The sequence below is a fragment of the Polypterus senegalus genome, unplaced genomic scaffold (assembly GCF_016835505.1).
Source record: "Polypterus senegalus isolate Bchr_013 unplaced genomic scaffold, ASM1683550v1 scaffold_5462, whole genome shotgun sequence".
Taxonomy (NCBI): Eukaryota; Metazoa; Chordata; class Cladistia; order Polypteriformes; family Polypteridae; genus Polypterus; species Polypterus senegalus.
This window is the reverse complement of record NW_024381587.1, coordinates 31,567-50,000: the sequence shown is the minus strand read 5'-3', so window position 1 is coordinate 50,000 and position 18,434 is coordinate 31,567. Positions and strand designations below refer to the sequence as shown.

The 18,434-nt window shown below is 35.9% G+C and overlaps 1 protein-coding gene across 2 annotated transcripts; it reads left to right on the top strand.

Moving 5' to 3' along the window:
- The first annotated feature begins 1,412 nt into the window (after positions 1–1,412).
- On the top strand, positions 1,413–16,353 carry LOC120520656 (cleavage stimulation factor subunit 2-like). 2 transcript variants are annotated; one of them, XM_039742868.1, is made up of 7 exons: positions 1,413–1,642; positions 7,501–7,645; positions 8,428–8,642; positions 8,999–9,141; positions 11,236–11,316; positions 15,050–15,190; positions 16,118–16,353. In XM_039742868.1, exons 1-6 carry the CDS (start codon positions 1,543–1,545, stop codon positions 15,170–15,172), a joined length of 807 nt encoding a protein of 268 aa, XP_039598802.1. In that variant the 5' UTR covers positions 1,413–1,542; the 3' UTR covers positions 15,173–15,190; positions 16,118–16,353. The 2 variants fall into 2 exon arrangements, with proteins under 2 accessions (XP_039598802.1, XP_039598801.1); XM_039742867.1 differs by having other exon boundaries at positions 1,420–1,642; positions 11,233–11,316.
- Positions 16,354–18,434: the final 2,081 nt, after the last annotated feature.

Genomic DNA, 18,434 nt, shown 5'->3' with positions numbered 1-18,434 from the left:
GAGAATACTGTAGTTAAAATAATGTAAAGCAAGTGACATTTGAACATTTTATTCCTTACCTGCTTCATATTGTGAAGTATACAAATGTGTTAGAGTCAAGTGGAAATTACAAACATCATTTCCATTTTTCACTTCTTATTTTACTGTAAATGAAAAGTGTTTAATCCATTGTTGATTTAAAATTTTGCGTACATTTGCTTTTTTCACCAAACCAATAACCATGCTGATGTGCAGAGAAACCTGAGACACGTGCTTTTGGATATCATGACACTAGTCCAGTGCATTCACTCCACAGACAAGCTGCACCTTGTAATAAATTAAGTTAATTTAGCAGAATCAATAATGGTCATACTGTTGCAGGTAAAATGTGAAGCAAAAACAGTTAATGCTTTCAACCAAGCTGAGAAAATTGCATTATTTTAGATCATCCTTGATTGCAACATTTAGGTCATGTTCTATATGATTAAACATAGATTTAACATAGAAGGAATATGGATATGTACTGTAATGACATGGATAGGGGAGCCTGGGTGGTTTGCAGGTGTCACAAGGCTAATCATCGTCCATCCTCTGCCCTAGCCATTAGCAACTCCATCCATGTGGATTCACATGCTATAATTTCCTTATACATGGCCTGCACATTCATGCCGCCAGTTCCACTTTGCACCTCAGTTGAACTCAGAGAAAACACCATCTGCTTCATTTTTCACAACTCTGTGAGCTGATTATGCCAGGATCCCTAAGCAGTCTCGTTGGTGGCCATTCCCCAGATCTATTGGACTTAAGCAGCAGAGAATTATTTTCAGACTTCTTGCAGATAAGTGCACTCTATCCACATATTCTCTTCTATGCTCTGTACTAGCTACTTTATCATTGGATGGTAACCCTTGTGATTCTGTTATGTGGTGTTTCTGTAGTATGTGTGAAATAGCTAATCATTAAAGTGTAGTTCTACTGCTCACACAATATCAACAACAATGCCTACTACAACACTCTCTTAGACTGATACTAGAATGTGCACCATAGTGTTTTATGTTGACTTCGTTATAAAGGAGCTTCATTCTTGGAGGATCTATTAATAAGGTATTACTGTATTTTTAAAGAGGAACATTTTTTTGTTTTTTTTTGCAAAGAATAAACCATATAAGATATCTTAGTATCTGGTACTTAAATCCGTATACAGAATTTAGATAATGGAAGTTTTAGTAAATTATACATTTAATGGAGTGTATTAATTTATAATTTTATTTGCATTTTCAGTTTTGGAAACTTGATTGCTTCATTGGTGTTTTATAAAGGGCACGGTGTAATGCTTTGTGCAGTTAATATAGTTTATTTTATCCTATGTATTTAACTAATTTTTATTAAGTCGTCAGAATTACATTTAATTACTAGCCAAACATACTGTAGTGTTCCTTAAGACAGCCAAACTAAAACATTTAAGAAATATTGCCTTTAATTTTTCTAACCTTAGTTTGAACGCTTAGAACCATGTGAACAAAATACCATTCCTCAAGCTAAGACTGCAGCTCGTAGTTGTTCATGTGTTTGTTTCCTGTGCTTTATTTCCTGCTGGCCCCAGGAAGTCTTCAGCACTCACCTGTAGGATCGACAGGGCAGGCTGCAATTGAACGGGCACAAGGTATTCACAGAACCGTGGTCTTTAAAGTTCAGGCTTATGTTCTTGGATTGTAAATTGAATGGTGCATGCATATGGTGTCAAGCAGCCTGTATTATACAGAAATAATGGACTAAGATGCTCAGTATAGAGAACCAAATTTCATTTCTCAGTTTTTTTATTTTTATTTTTAATTTAGTTGCTGTTGTTACAAAAATGACAAGTGCTTCTCTACTTTGCTTGGTATTAGTATACTCTGGAAGTATTTGCCTTTTTAATATTTGTCACCCCGTCCTTTATCTGTATACCTGTACTATTGCGTACTTTTTAAATCAAGTTCATTCATTTTGTTGATATATTACAGCATAAAATGTAATGTTGTCCTGGAGGACTTAATGTGATTTCAGGTTTCAGTCCATCAGGTATTATAATCGGTGAGTTAATGTATCTTTGACTAACCTCCTAGTTTTAATTAGTTGGTCTTTTGTTCTCTTATATTCTGCATTTGGAAAAGTGTACTGTGAGACTTTTACATTTAGAACTATTTTTTTTTTGTCAATGAAAAATAAGACATCCACCACCCCCCGCCCCCCTACATAGCACAAGTCAGTCAAGGAGGAGAGAAGGCACAGTTACACGCAGAAAAAAAAAAAAACTATGTGGTCTTTAAGTAAAGCTCCCATCCAGGTGAGTCCAAAGTAGTTGTATATATGTTTGTCACTTCGATATATCTGAGCTGGTCACACCGTTAATTTGAGCAGTGGATGGGTTAAGAAGCATAAGATTGTATAAAGAGGTTTAACAGATGTAAAAGGATAGAGAGGGTCAGGAGATTTCCATCTTAAAACTAGGGGTAACTTTACAGTGATTGTGCATAACCAGAACAATCCCTGTTGAAAAGTGGAAATGAAGGAGCAGAAAGAGCCAAAAGAAGGAAAATTTGAGGAGTAAATGGGATATTATAGGAGAGGACAGAAGAAACAAACTGTGACACAGCCCGACAAAAGGCTGAATCTTTAGGACAAAGTAAAATAAGTAGCCTACCTGAAGATTTAGAAGAACAAAAAAAGTAAAGATCATTAGACAGGTTCACAGCAAACTGTTTTGGGGGAGTGATATATAGGCGATGCACAAATTTGAATTGTTTATTCTGATAAATGGGATTATATAGGCAAAAGTAATGTTCTTAAAAATTGGGCCCCTATCAAAAGGAGCAGACAGTGAGAGATCACTTTCTCAGACTAATAGAAAAGGCATGTGTATAATGGACATATTTTGTCTGAGTGGACAGAGAAATTTAAAACATAACAGAGGATGAGAGGAGAGTGAATAAGACAGAGGAATACTACAAGACCTGATAACAGAACAGAGTGGGAGATAAAAGAAAAAACAGGAGGGTAGAATAGAAAAGACTTCACAAATATCACCCATAGTAATGATGTGATGCTCTGCGCAGATCAGGAATGAGAAAGGGTTACACCCTATATAGAGACTTGGTTTGTCAAAAATGGCGGGATGTAAACTAACAAATTTAGAAATACTCTCTGATGCAGTTTTCTATTAGGCCATTTTTTCTATGAAGTTTCTTCCCATAATTTTACCTTATTTATTGACAATTAACAGTGAGTGAAGTAGACACCAGGGCAAACAATACTGAATGATGAAATGCTCGTCACTAGAAATTTCAAAACTGTTCTTGCTACATTTTATTGAAATGTTGCAAGCATGTGTGTATTTTGCATGGACATAATATGGTGTTTGTTTTTAAGAAATTTCATCATCTTGATTTTAATTCTGCTTTTCCAGGTGTTCTGGTTATTAAGGCATTATTTTAATATGATTGTTCTAGTGAGTCTGTCATTGGATTGCCTGCCTCCCTTCATTATTGAGAGTTGTTTGCCCTGGTGTCCACCCCACCATGTTTTCATTAATACGGTAAAATAAGGTGAAAATTCAGCACAAAGTTGGATTACTATGAAACATGACAAAACAGAGTTAAAACTGTGGCAAAATGTTAATATTTCTAATTTTTTTAGAAATTTAGAAATGTAAATCTCACAGTGCTGGTCTTTTCTAAATGCAGAATTTCAAAAAATGCTAGTTAATAAAACTGTGTTCAATTGGAGTTAAAATTTAATTTGAAACTGGATAGAAGAGAAAGCTGCAGTCACATTGGATCTCCAGGATCAGCACTGGACTACTGATGTAAGGTGTGTCCCAAGGTGAACTATATTTGTGTACTGGGACTGATAGTTGCAGGCTGCTTGATTTTAGAATGTCCTATAGCTGATCCAATGTTTTTAACTTATTTTTGTAACATTTGGAAATGTATTTGTCTTATGTTCTTTTTTTGTCTTTCCAACACATACAATAAATTTTATGTTAAAACTGTATACAAAATTATGGTACACAAAGAAGTTAATGAGAAAGCACAAAGATTGAATTCAATTTATGCAATACATTGGGTACTTTTTGGTTGTGTTTGTTTATATTTTCCACAATTCCTTTAAACATCTAAAGAAATTAATACAGAGTAGTAACTTTTAATATTCTACACTGTTGTTTCATCACTTCTTGCAGGTTGTTGGGGATTATGTTACACAAAAAACATGGTAACATAATAAACCTGTAGTCTAAATGCTACTGTCTCTTCTGGAGGTTTAAGCCATACTTGCAGAGTAAGGTGTCTAGTCCACTTGCTTACCAAGAATGTATATCTTATAGTCCCTTCTTGTTTGCTCTTTCCATTTTCTCATGTTGTTCTAGCCTCTTATCTTTCTACCAGTTGCGTCCTTGCCTCTTTTTACTCTCCTGGCTCCATGATCAGTAACGTTTATAACTAGAAGAGGCCTTTAAGCTCTGGCTAGGAACAGCTTTTCTGGGAAACTTAGTTATAATTTCTTCAGTCACAAATGATGTTGGGAACATCTTGTACCTTCCTACTAAAACTCCCAATAGCAGATTCAGATGTCCCTGAAGTTCTATACCTTTGTTCACTCTTAAGGGGCCTGGCTACCCCCAAGCCACATTTCCATTACAAAGAGGAGCAGAGAGCAATGTGTAACTTAATGAGTCCCCCTACTGCTATCTTTCAGCTTGAGGGACTTTGAATTTATTGCCTATTCTCCCCCGTCGTCTTCCCTGTATTTTTGCACCTTAGAAATAACACTTAGGCTCCTTTTAATATTTTGGAGGTGCACCACCCTTATTGGTAGTCGCATGGTGACACTTTGCAATGTTTCTAGTGCTGAGTTCCTTAGAGTGTTTTATAGTCTCACTATTGCCCCGCACTACATTACATTAACTGTAGTCCTTAATGTAGTCCTTAATGCGCCTACCTTTGCAAAATGTTTGGGAGACCATTAAGGTGTGGACTGTAAAAGATCATTTTCCCAATGTAAATTTGATGGTGTTAGATTGTTATTTGCACTTAGTTATTCTTGAACATTCAGCTGTGGCGTGCATGCACCTTTTAAATACTAGACCAATACATCACTTCAATACTAACCATACATACAACATAAAATCCGTTTCTTCTTTAATACATGTTATTATATATGATGTGTGCAACAGAAATTATTAAATAACTACGTAAATAATTAAGCAACAGATTTCATGAAACATTTAATTATTTACACATTTCATAATATATTTTTTATTTGCATAGTTATTTAGTTAGTTTACTTTGAAATACTTCTCCATAGTATATAATATATACACAGCCATGGACAAATTTGTCAGTACCCATACAACTCATTGGGAAAAGTGCTAAGTGCCTCCTGAAAAGTGATTAAATGAAAAGTAATTCTGTCATGTATACGTGTAGGTCTTTGATATGTCATTGAGTAAAGCAAGTGTAAAAAGAGGTAATATTTTGCTTATTATACAAAGATATTCTAAAGTGACATGGACACATTTATTGGTTCCCCTAGAAAAGATAATAAATAATTGGATTAGAGTTATTTTTCACATTAGCTGTTTTCTTTAATTAGTATAATTCATGCAGCCTATTCAAATGGAGAAAAACATGAACTGTTCTGTTTGCTATCATTGTGTATCCCACACTGAACATGGACCAAATAAAGCAAAAGAGTGAGTTGTCTGTGAGAATCAGAAAGAAAATTATAGAAAAGCATATTAAAGACTAAGGCTGTAAAACCATCTCAAAGCAGCTGGATGTTGGTGTGACAAAAGTTGCAAATATTATTAAGAAGTTTTAAGGTCCATGAGATTGTAGCCAACCTCCCTGGATGTTGGCAACTCCATAATGGGCAGAAGGATAGTGAAAATGGTAGACAAAAGACCAAGGACAACTTCCAAAGAGATTCAAGCTGAACTCCAGGATCAGGTCCATCAGTGTTTGATCGTACCATCTGTTGCTTTTTGAGTGACAAAGGGCTCAATGGAAGAACTATTATTGGAAGAAAAACATTAAAAAAAAAAAGACAATTTGCTAAAATGCATATTAACAATCCACAATGCTTCTAGGAGAACATCCTTTGGACAGATGAGAGAAAACTGGAGCTTTTTGTAAGTCACATCAGCTCTATGTCTACAGATGAAAAAAAGAACCTTTCAAAGAAATGAACACCATACCTACTGTGAAAAATGGTAGTGGCACGCTTATGATTTGGGGCTGCTTTGCTGAGTCTGGCACAGGGAGCCTTGAGTCTGTGCAAGGAACAGTGAAATCTCAAGATTATCAAGACATTCTGGAGTGAATTGTACTGCCCATTATCAGAAAGCTGTGTCTTATTCACAGGTCAAGGATACTCCAACAGGATAATGACCCAAAACACACAACTAAAAGTACCCAAGAATGGCTAACAACAAAACACTTGACTATTCTGCAGTGGCCTTCTATGAGCCCTGACTTGAATCCTATTGAACATCGATGGAAAGAACTGAATGAAACATGCTGTCTGGAAAAGGCAGTTTGGTCAAGAAGAGTGGGCCAAACTACCTGTTCACACGTGCAGAAGTCTCATTGAGAGCTACTGGAATTGATTGTTTGCAGTGATGCCCTTTAAAGGTTGTGCAACAACATATTAGGCTAAGGGTTCCATCAAATTTTTCCATGCCATTTTCATCTGTGTTAATTTTTAAAATATTCCTTTAATTCAAAACTCTAAAGCAAAGTCTGATTTTTGTTGAATATGTAATAAACAATGATGGATTCCAAATACTTTTTCCAGTTTCAGGTTCTTTCAGAGACCATTGTGGGATACCAACAAATTTATCCATGTCTTTATATGTAATATGATTTATATAAAGATTCTCTCTCTCTCTCTCTCTCTCTCTCTCTCTCTCTCTCTCAGGTTATTTGTTTGCATTTGATTTAATACAGCAAGTGCACGACCCTATTGTATTTTAACGGTTGCATGTTTATGTCTTATGAATGTTGTGTAATATACACTTTTTTTTAGACCGTTTTAAAGGCTTTAATAATTATAATTGGACTAAAAGCACTTTTTTCAAACAAGTGATCTTAAAGTAACCACTCTGTATCCTGTGGAATTTGTCCACAAATTTTTTGCAGGAACTTTGCTAAAATTGTTATTGAAATGTACTTATGCTGGGCATTTTAAATGAAAATAGAGTTAAGCAAGTTTTGCTTTTTTCCTCCATTCTCAACGTACTGTGCGCAAATTATTTTACAGAGATTACTGCATTTTTTATTTGCCTAGATTATAGGGACACATCAATATGTAGAGATTTAAAATGTAACTTCAGGTTATAAGGACTTAATTTCAAAGCATATTTAGGTTTTCATATTATTGTTTTCCTTAATACAAAGAATAATGATCTTTTTCAATTCCTTTCTGGAGTGATGCTGACCTTTACAAATTCTTTTTCCACTCCCCCTTATTCTCCTTCCTTAGTGCCAATGGGAGATCCCCGGGCCCAAATGCGAGGTGCTCCTCCTGTGGCAACTGTTGTACCGCCTCGAGGTCTGCTAGGAGATGGTCCTAATGATCCACGTGGAGGAACACTACATTCTGTCACAGGGGAGGTAGTGGAACCCAGGTTAGTATTAAGTAGAAGCTGGATTATGCACTCCTTAAGGATGGCTTTAAAGCCACCTTATTTTGAGTGTGTATGTTCAAAAGGTAGGTGCACTTAATCCTCATTACTGTCTCAGCTGTGGTTCCCTAAAGTATATCTAAATGTGTTTTTGAATCATTTCCACATTTAGAGAAAGAGCTATGATGCAACACAAATTTTGTTTCATAAAGCTTCCATTCTTCTGACAGTCAAATGCTAATATTCTAGGAAATCTGAGAAAGCAGTCCTTCATGCAGATATCTTTTACATCAACTAATATTTAATAATTGAGCTGAAATCTACACAAAATTTGTTTTTGCTATGTAGTCCCTTCCAAAAATGATTGTATCTTCTGTGTCATATAAGTGTTCTTATGTAACCAATAATTCAGATATCCTGGCTATCAATTTAAGTTACATTTTTATAAGATTTATATAGAGCTGTCTCTGGTTTTCTAATAGCATGTTTAACTATACACATTCATACTAATATGGAAGGAGGGTTGATTGTACCTGTAATTTTTGCCATCACTATTTTTATATTTTACTTATGTTTCCATTTCCAGGATACAGTACCCTTGATTTGCACTTTGACCTTAAACATAATTGTAGAATAAACCAGCCCAGAACCACCAGATCTCACTGCCAATGTCTGGCAATTTTAAATAAATGTTTTGCTTTATATTTTCTTTTTTAATTTGTCTTTTTCCCTGTTCTGGTCCTAAACATTTATCTGTCATTGAATCCTTTGTACATGTGTTTCAGTCGAGCCTTTATGAATGCACCGCCTCATCAGGGACCACAGATGCACATATCCCATGATGGCCGTGGTCCCCCTCCTGATATGCGTGCTGCACATGACATCAGAGGTGCACCAATGGTAGAGCAACGTGTTCAAATGGGAGAACCCAGGGGAATGATTGTAGAAACCAGAGGAGGACCAATGATGGATCAGCGAGGACCTCCCATTGAAGCTAGAGGTGGGGTATTTAAATTGGTTAACCAAAAATGAACTTAGTTCATGGGGGACCTTGGTTCCTACAGGTTTTTATTGCAGTCAGTCTTTTAATTGATTACAGAGGGTAACTTAACTCTTGTTTAAGATGACTACTAGATTAGTTGTTGCTTTAGATTGCCGAGAGAGGTTAATTATGCTTTTGCAAATCTAATTTGCTGGCCAGATTTGGCTGAAGTGTAGCTTAAATTGATTGTCTAACATTTGTTAAGTGGTCTAATTTAATATTTTTGTGTGTTTGTTTCTAAAGTAGAACCAAAATCCCAACTGTCCTATTGGAAATAAAGAAATGGTATGAAAAATTTGCACTGAATCTTTCAGGTGTTCGAGATCCTAGAGCGGGTGAAGCACGAGGAATTGATGCCAGGGGTGCTGCACAAGCTCCTAGGGTTCCCATGGCTGGAGGAATGCAAGGTCCTGGTCCACATGCCATGGGAGCTGGTGTACCTCAGCCGTCTAGACAGGTAATTCTTTTAATTTTACTCCTAGGCTTAGCTTGTATTGAAATAATAAATGTTAATACTGATAAAACCATAAAACTTTGAAAGATGAAGATACTGTATATGCTTTCCTGGGTTGTAATACTAGGTGACTATTTAAAATGTTGAAAACTGTTTACAAGCAGTGTAGCTGCTGCTTGCTTCTTTTATTTGTGGGTTCTTACAAACTTTTCAGGTCAGTCATTATGTGGAGTCTGTTGTTGTACTTTTGATAGATTCAGAAATGACACTTTGTGGAATAGTTTTTTTTTTTTTAATTTTATTTACACAAATCTGTTTTGACCTGGGATCTGTGTGTTAATGATATCAAATTAAAATTTTTCATTTTCTTATATTATAGTTTTAGTGATTACACATATATACAGTATAGTGCTTTTAGCCAACACATATATATGAAAAATTAGCGGTGTTGGTCAAAGTGGTTAGCATGTTGGAATTTCGATCAAACGGTCAAAGTTTCAAGACCAGTGTAGACAAATGAACTTAAAAAAAAAAACCATTTTGATTAATTGATATTAAAGTTCTGTCAAATTAATTCAATATTACAGTTAGGAAGCATTGGTCGAGTGGTTAGCTTATTGGACGTTCGGTTATGTGGTCAAAGGTTAGACAACAAAGTACACAAACTAATTTTTTTTTTTAACCAGTGTTTCGTCATTTATATACAAATTTGGAGAAATACTCTTTTCAGTAATTTGGCGATATTGGCTCAGTGGAAAAAGTGTCTTTTCTAAGGAACATTGAAGGTTCTGTAATAGACAAATGCACATTTTCAGTACTTCCCATGTATAAGGTTTTGCCGTGGTTAGGATTTTCTGAAATGAGAAATGAACATGAATGAATGTTTAAGTTTTTCACTTTTAGATCGTAGGTTCAATTCCACTTTGTTGCTAATGATATTTCTGTCAAATCACCTTGCCATCCAAATCAAGGCTTTTGTAATGTACTGAGGACTGTGTAGCATAAGGGTGTCTAAAAACTATATAAAAAAAGATTTTTAGGTGACACGATCTTATTAAAAAAATGTCATATGTGACTAAAAATAAAATTGTCGGGGCACCCATAAAAGAATTAATTTAATTCAATTAAAAGGCATAGATTCCTTAAATGATTCCAAAAAAATAACTTTTACAATTTCTCCAGTTATAATCATTATCCTGCACACTTCAATCAACTTGTATATGATGTGTTATTTTCTTTCCATAGTTAAGCTGGTTAGAGATTTCCCTTTAATGAATCTATGCACTCTAATGCATTTTGTTTAGAGAAATTAACTTAAGTAATGGCCTACAGTATTAAGTTGGATACTTTGTCACTGATCATTTAATGTAGGATATTCTCAGTGTGATGCTCTGGCTCAATTGACACATTTTGCCTTTACTGTTGTATTTTTAAAACTAGAAATTCTAACATTCCATCTATAGAATCACTGATTATGAACATTTTATCATCAGTATTGACAGACATATGTGATCTTTGTCCACATTGCAAAACGTAATGCGGAGTATCTAACTTCACTTCTTAGGCCCATTGCGCTGATCTGCAGTTATAGTCACTGCATTGCTGATAGTGTTTTTAACTGCTCACTGACTACAACTGGGCCTAGTAAAATTAAAACAGAATGTGCTATGGCTCAGTATAGGTTGTTTTGGAGCTGTTTTATTTCAGAAGCAAGGTTGACACTCCTGAACTTAAAAAGTGTGATACAAAAATGGATGCATTCATCATAAAACAGCTGCTTTGAGAATAAGAAAAGACTAGGATATGCTATTTATGGTTATAAGTGATTGATAAACACCAGATTTTTTTATCTAAAGATTAAAAAAAAAGATTTGCTAAAAAAGATTTGCTAAGTTATTTTAATTCATTTATTGTTATTTGTAAAAGGAAAATGTAGGTAAGTAGATGAAGGTTATTGTCACACTGAAAAAAATCATAAAGAAGGTTAAAATTTTCGAAAATAATTCCATGCTTATTTATTTGTGCAGAAAATAAACACTAAAAGTGTAATCATTTATTTGTATACAATTTCTGGATATTTTTCTTTCATTACAGCAGACAGGTGCAATGCCAGTTGGTGGTCAGCCGGGAGGTTTCAGTCCTGCACAGAGCCAAGTGACTCCACAGGATCACGAAAAGGTAAGCTTAAATACATTAGTAGTGTTGATTTGAGAAAATCAGCAAAGCATTTTTTGCAGTGAATATGCCAATGAGTTTGTTTTAAGAGTAAAGCATGATCTGTTTCTGTAGGAGCACAGCCCCATGATTTCAGTAGTGTCCATTTTCTAAGGCTGAACATTTGAAAATGTTTCAACAGTGCTCCTCTCACAAATTAAAGTTTATCACAGGTAATCAGCAAGCTCCTGAATATCTCTCTATTATAAAAAAAAATCCTGGAGAGAAACAGTAGGGCGACGAGACATGATCCTATAAGATCACAGAAGACACTTAAAAGACCCACGAGACTAAAGAGATTAGCCACGGAGCATCTCACGGGGACCTTAAACATGAGACTTTGTGCCAAGAGATTGACCCTGGACCGTCTCGTGATGACGTAGAACATGAGATTCTTGCAAGACACGCCCTACTTACAACCAAATAACAGCACGGGCAGGAACACACTCAGTTAATTATCAGCCCGGAACAAGTGGAATTGGAAATCAAAGCACGTCCAGTCCGGACGTTGGCGCTATACACATGCAGAGCAGGTTAGAGATCATGAAAGCAGTGGAATTCGAAAGGCTCAAAAAAAAAAAATGGCGCGATACACATGGGGAGAAAGTTAAAAGAATATGAAAGTAGGGAAATTAGAAAGTATAAAAAAAAGAAAGTAAAGATCACAGTAACACGAACAAATGGAAATTATTACTCGAAAAAGGGAAAGTAATCGCCACGGACCAGGTGTCATTGAAACAAAAGCAGGATAAAGTGAGTTCAGAAATAAAAGACAGAGTAGAAAACAAAGTAAACATCATAAAAAGGTTAAAAAAACAAGGGGCCAAACACATGCAGAGCAGGTTAGAGATAATGAAGACTGGAATTCAAAAGACTCGTAGAAACACATGCAGAACAAGATACAGAATATGAAAGCAGAAAAAAACTACAGTGTCAAACCAAAGAAAGTAAACATTGCATTAGTGCAAAGAAAGAGAAATAATTACTCTGAGAAATAACAAAAAGGTGAACAGAGATCAAATATATGTCAGGTAATATGTCAGAAGTATGTAAATATTGTAAGGCTTTGAACTTTAAGTCAAGAGAATTTCAAAAACGGAGTTTACCTCACATGCATTTATTGGTTACTTTGCAAAAAAAATTATTAATTGCTGATGATGTAGATCGTTTTGTCTGTGCTGAAATTCAAAACAGAGAAACCTATCCTGAATTATGGTACAAAGTCATTAAACACATGTCTCACAGACCTCATTAAAAAGATTCAGCACATTGGGCCTCAAAAGATTCCAAATATTGTTTTTACAGAAGTTCTGAAGTAAAAGTAAAACTAATGAAATAGCAACAATTTAAACGAAAAAAATTCTTAAAAGTGTGTATCTGGAACAACAAAAACAAGGGTTGGCAAGCGAAGCCCCCTAGTTTTAAATAATTTTCTCAGCTGTAGCAAGCCCAGTCAGTTGAAAAGTGTTACCTACAATATCAGTGTACATTTTTGTTTTCAATTTGTAAATTTCACAAAATGGCTCGGTGCTTTATCAGAATTTCTTAGATCTTGCAGGCTGACTAGTACAGTAAACAATCTAATGTTACTGTTTTTTCTTACCTTTTTAATCCTAAAATTATTTTTGCCTTAACACAATGGTCTGCTTTTATATGTGCTTTCTGAATGCTCTCTGCGTGTAGCATGGTACTTTCTCTAACTTGGTAGTGATGCCTACACCCCCCGGCAGTCATTGCTACTTTCCAGAATATCTTTCATTTTAAATCCTTTGAAAAGTTCTTTTTCAGTTATTTATATCATAGTGCTGTTCGGTTGGTCTCTCCCCTTCCTTTAATTTCATAAAAAAGTATGCATTCATTTTTACCTTACTTGTATTGCAGTAAATAACTATGACACAATTAACTTTAGGCATTCTTGCCCTCACTGCCCCAGTTGCTTTATAACTAACTCTGTTATTTTTATTGCTTGTTTTATAGATTTGCTTCACTATATTGCTCAGTAGTGTGTATGCGTTTGTTTGATGTCTTTAAAAGTAACACCCAAGTAAAGATCTTAGATAATTGGGTCATTTTGTTTTTATCAAACTGTTTTTGATTAGGAAAATGTTGCACAGATGAAAGATCTGAAACATCTTGTAGTTTGCCAGGCTTTGTGAATCCTTAGCTTTATTGTCCGTAATTGAAAACAGGTAGTCCTGGGCATCTGGACCTTCGATTTGTCCACCCCATTTTAAAGGACACCTTTGTAAATTGAGACTTGGTAGGAGAATCTTGGCCCCAGTTGAGTTGTCCAAGGGATACTACAGTAATCCCTCCTCGACCGTGGGGGTTGCGTTCCAGAACCCCCCGCGATAGATGAAAATCCGTGAAGTAGAAACCATATGTTTGTGTAGTTATTTTTATATATTTTAAGCCCTTATAAACTCTCCCACACTTTTAACATTATTAGAGCCCTCTAGACATGAAATAACACCCTTTAGTCAAAAGTTTAAACTTTGCTCCATGACAAGACAGAGATGACAGTTCTTTCTCACAATTAAAAGAATGCAAATAGATCTTCTTCTCTTCAGGAGCAGAAAATTTCAGAGAGAGAGAGAGAGCGCTCGCAAAGAAAAGCAAACAATCAAAAAATCAATACGTGTGCTTTTAAGTTTGCCGCGGCATTTTTTAGAGGAGCGTCAGTATCTTCTAAGCAAACAGCCTCTCCCGACATCCACCAATGACTGGAGGGAGGCGGCCCCTCTTATAGGAACCCGGATGGGCTCCAGCTGCTTCCCGGCGATTAGTCTTGGCCACACCCCTGTGTGGCAGAAGTGCCGGCTGCGCACCCGGAAGCTGTCCGGGTGTCCCCTGTCGTCTTCCCCCCGGCACTTCCTGGTGTGGCGGAAGTGCCAGGCTCCCGGGATGATAAGGCACTGGGGCGCCGCCTGGCGGTGGCCACGGGTCCCTACAGGGCTGAGCTTCCAAGCCCCCTACCCGAGGCCTCCTGCATAACCAGGACGGACGCCCCCTCTCGGTCTGGAGGAGGCACACGCCCTCCTCTGGTCCTCCAAGGCGGACCCCGGCCGGGGACCACAGGTGTTATTTCATGTCTAGAGGGCTCTAATAATGTTAAAAGTGTGGGAGAGTTTATAAGGGCTTAAAATATATAAAAATAACTACACAAACATATGGTTTCTACTTCGCGGATTTTCATCTGTCGCGGGGGGTTCTGGAACGCAACCCCTGCAATCGAGGAGGGATTACTGTATTTAGATGTGCTTACATAAAATCCGCGATAGAGTGAAGCCGCAAAAGTGGAAGCGCGATATAGCGAGGGATTACTGTATATAATTTCTACACTTTGTAATGACAAAATGCTCCTCCACAGGAGAAACACATCTAGCTTTTCTGTATGATGATCTTAAGCCCTTCCTTTTCCTAGGTACATGTACGTACAATTCAGCAAGCTGTATTGACAGTTTGTTTTTCTTTTTTTCTAACTTCAGAGAAACAGGAGAACATGTATTTTTATTTTCATTTTGAATGATAAGGCATGTCTTTGTATTTTCTAGAGAGCTACCATACATATGTATAATTTCATATCCTACATAAATGCAAAATGTACATTTTGAAGAAAAAAAACGTCTTTTTATTCTCAGATATTAGCACAGAGGCATTACATTTAAGCTGTTTGTGTATGTTTCTTTGCATCCAGGCTGCTTTGATCATGCAAGTTCTTCAGCTTACACCTGAACAGATTGCTATGCTACCACCTGAACAAAGACAAAGCATCCTCATTTTGAAAGAACAGATTCAGAAATCAGCCGGGGCTCCTTGAGCAGCAAGAAGATGGGAGGTGTGTAACATTAAACTTACTTGAAACAGAAAAGGTTATTTTTTTCATTATTTGCTGAAATTTAATGAGACAACTGAGTGTTTCTCTACTGTATATGGTACGGTACTCCTCAGTTCCCAAAATAATTTTGCACAACTATTTAGAAGTACAAACTCCATTACACTAAAAAGTGTGGTAATAGTTTATACAAAAAAAGTAGTTCTATAAATGTGGATATTGCATATCTTGTTAATATTTATTGGAGTATTTTCTTTGTGTTCATTAAGAAGTTGCTGAAATGTATGCTAAACTTATTCTATCATTATGTGCACATGCATTTTTTTTGAGTGAGAAATAAAGCCTGCATTTTGACATGCTATTCCCAATATCCAACTAAATTTTGCAATAGTCAACATGGTGTTTGATTAAAAACAATTATTTTAGTCAGTGTATACATTCAATATATAAAAATATTATTTTTATATGAAGTTATTTGACAGCTTTACCATTTTCTGACTGTTAAATCAGCTTGATGGAAACACACCTTCCAAGATGAAACTTGCATATGTTTATGGAAATTTTCCAGTTGAATGAAAGCTTTGGCAGTGCTCTTTTTTTCCTCTAAAACTCTGCATAACTTTTCGTTGTTCAAATGTATCTCTGAAAAGTAGCTGGAACAGTAAATGGTTCTAGAGTAGTAATTTTCTTAAAACTAATTTTTGATCTTGTTTTTTTTCATTGGAAGTTCAATTAATTGTGTTGAGCTTTAATACAGTATGTGTGTAATCAGTTTTGACCCGTAGTGTTAATGTAGTATTGCACCATTCATCATTATGAATTCATCCAGTATTTGGCCGTTCTAGACTGTTAACATTTTGTCTTTTTTCTGTTTTTAATAACCCAAGACAAAGTTTAAGTTGTGTATTTTTCCTTTTAAATTCTTTTCAGTACTGGAATGTAACATGACATCTGAATCCACCCCCTGTCAAGAGGACCCCTATTCTACTAAACCACCATTCTAATGCACCACTGATCCACTTACAACACCCTCTCTTTTTTGTTTACATGTTAATTTTTTTTTTGATGGAGTGGAACACGGGCCTTACACCGCAAAGGAGTTGCTTTTTGTATTCGGAGTATTTTTTTAGTTTGAAACGTATGTGTGGCCAGCTTTCATAACATCTGCAAGACCAAAGTGCCATTTGTTACAATGAAATGGATAAAGAGCTGGACATCAGTTGTTTGTGTTGTAAATCTGAACACAAGTGTTTTAATTTGCTGCTCCCCATTTTCAAGTGCTTCTCGTTTTCTATGGTTATCAAGAAGAGTGGCATTTCCAATGTGAACATGTTACTGCCTGACAGTCAGGACTGCTATGGAAGGAAATCTTCATTTAGATTGATTTTTTTTCTCTTTATCTGAATAAAATGTTTCGAATAATAAAAAAAAAAAAATCTGTGTATTTATTTTTTAAATAGAGATGTTAGATTAATTGTCAGGTCTGTATGGCCCAATTGTGGTTGTACACACACATTTGAGCCCTTTGATGACCTACCATTCTCCTTAAAGAGGGTTTGTGCTTTGTGCAAAGTGTTCCCACGTTAAGTCTCTGAAACCCTGAAGTAGATTAAGTTTGGTTTGGAATATATATATATATATATATATATATATATATATATATATAACAACAACTTATGTCTAAACAAAGAAGTTGTTCTTCACATTGATAGGTTTTGTTTCTTATTAGTTTTTTTTTTATAGGCCAATATCCAGTCATTTCTATTTCATAATCATCTTTTCAGGAAAGAAGCTCTGAACAAGGAAGCTTTCCTCAATGGAAATCCATGAAGGTGTTTTATTCATACTTTTAAACAATAAACAGTATTATGTGTAAAACATATTTAAGAGAATGTAACAGTAGAAAATGTAATCTATTATTATTTAAAGAAAGACACAAGGAAGGATTATTAAATTTATTTTTGGAACAGTGAATTTCCTGATTACATGACTTTGCTGTAAATCAGAGTAATTATTATTCGGAAACATTTCTTTTCTTAATTTATTACTTTTTAAAAATCATTTTACTTTGTTGTATGCAGTTTATTTAGTGTAGTCCTGTCTGAAAATGTATTTTTTATACATTTCTGGTGTACTGAACTAAATGTTTTAGATGTTGCAGTAGTATAGTTAAGAATGACCTGCATTTTGAACCCTGACTCTTCAGAACATTTAGAGTAAATTTCTTCAGAGGATAAGAATATTGTTAATTTCTGGCTATGCCCTGATATCTACTTGTCTCCATCTGTGGGAAATGTGGACATTTTGAAAAAGCTTTTTATATTATGTTTAGTTGCATATTAATTCCTAATATTAAGGTAGTTGAGGAGGTAACTTAAAAATGGTTGTTAATCATGGCAATGAGATTATGGCAGTGCTCCCGAAATGTGTAATACATTACGGACGGCTTAATTGGTGAGGAGTAGCTCTTCTAGGTTTATTGTATCATAAGCTGGCCAGTATAAGACAACACTGATCAGCTACAACATTAAACCCACCTGCCTAATATTGTGTAGGTCCCCCTTGTGCCGCCAAAACAGCTCTGACACATCAAGGCAATGATTTCACAAGACCTCTGCAGGTGTCCTGTGGTATCTGGCACCAAGATGTTAGAAGCAGATCCCTTTAAGTCCTCAAAGTTGCAAGGTGTGGCCTCCATGGATCAGATTTGTTTTTCCAGCACATCCCATAGCTGTTCAATGGGATTGATATCTGGGGAATTTGGAGGCCAAATCAACACCTCAAACTATTTGTCATATTCCTAAACAGTTTTCACAGTGTGACAGGGTGCTTTATCCTGCTGAAGACAGGCCATTGCCATCAGGGAATGCCATTGCCATGAAAAGGTATACGTGGGCTGTAACAATCTTTAAGTAGGTGGTAGGTGTCAAAGTAACATCACATGCATGCCAAGACCCAAGGTTTCCCAACAGAACACTAAGCAGGACATGACACTGCTTCCATCAGCTTAACTTTTTCCCATAGTGTATCCTGCTGATATCCCTACCCCAGGTAAATAACATACACATACATACACACACAAACACACCCAGCCTTCCACAGGATCTAAAAGAAAATGTTTCGACTGTCACATGGTCATTGTAAGTGCTTTTGGTGGTGGATGGGGGTTCAGCATTGGCACCTCAATGGCTGCAAGCTGTGTTTGTCTAGACACTTTTCACTCATGGCCTGCAATAATTTTTCAACG

Coding starts and splice junctions, on each gene's coding strand:
- LOC120520656 (XM_039742867.1), top strand. CDS start 1,543: ATGTGTTTGTTTCCTGTGCTTTATTTCCTGCTGGCCCCAGGAAGTCTT. Junction 1,643..7,500: donor TGCAATTGAACGGGCACAAG/GTATTCACAGAA, acceptor CTCCTTCCTTAG/TGCCAATGGGAGATCCCCGG. Junction 8,643..8,998: donor ACCTCCCATTGAAGCTAGAG/GTGGGGTATTTA, acceptor TGAATCTTTCAG/GTGTTCGAGATCCTAGAGCG.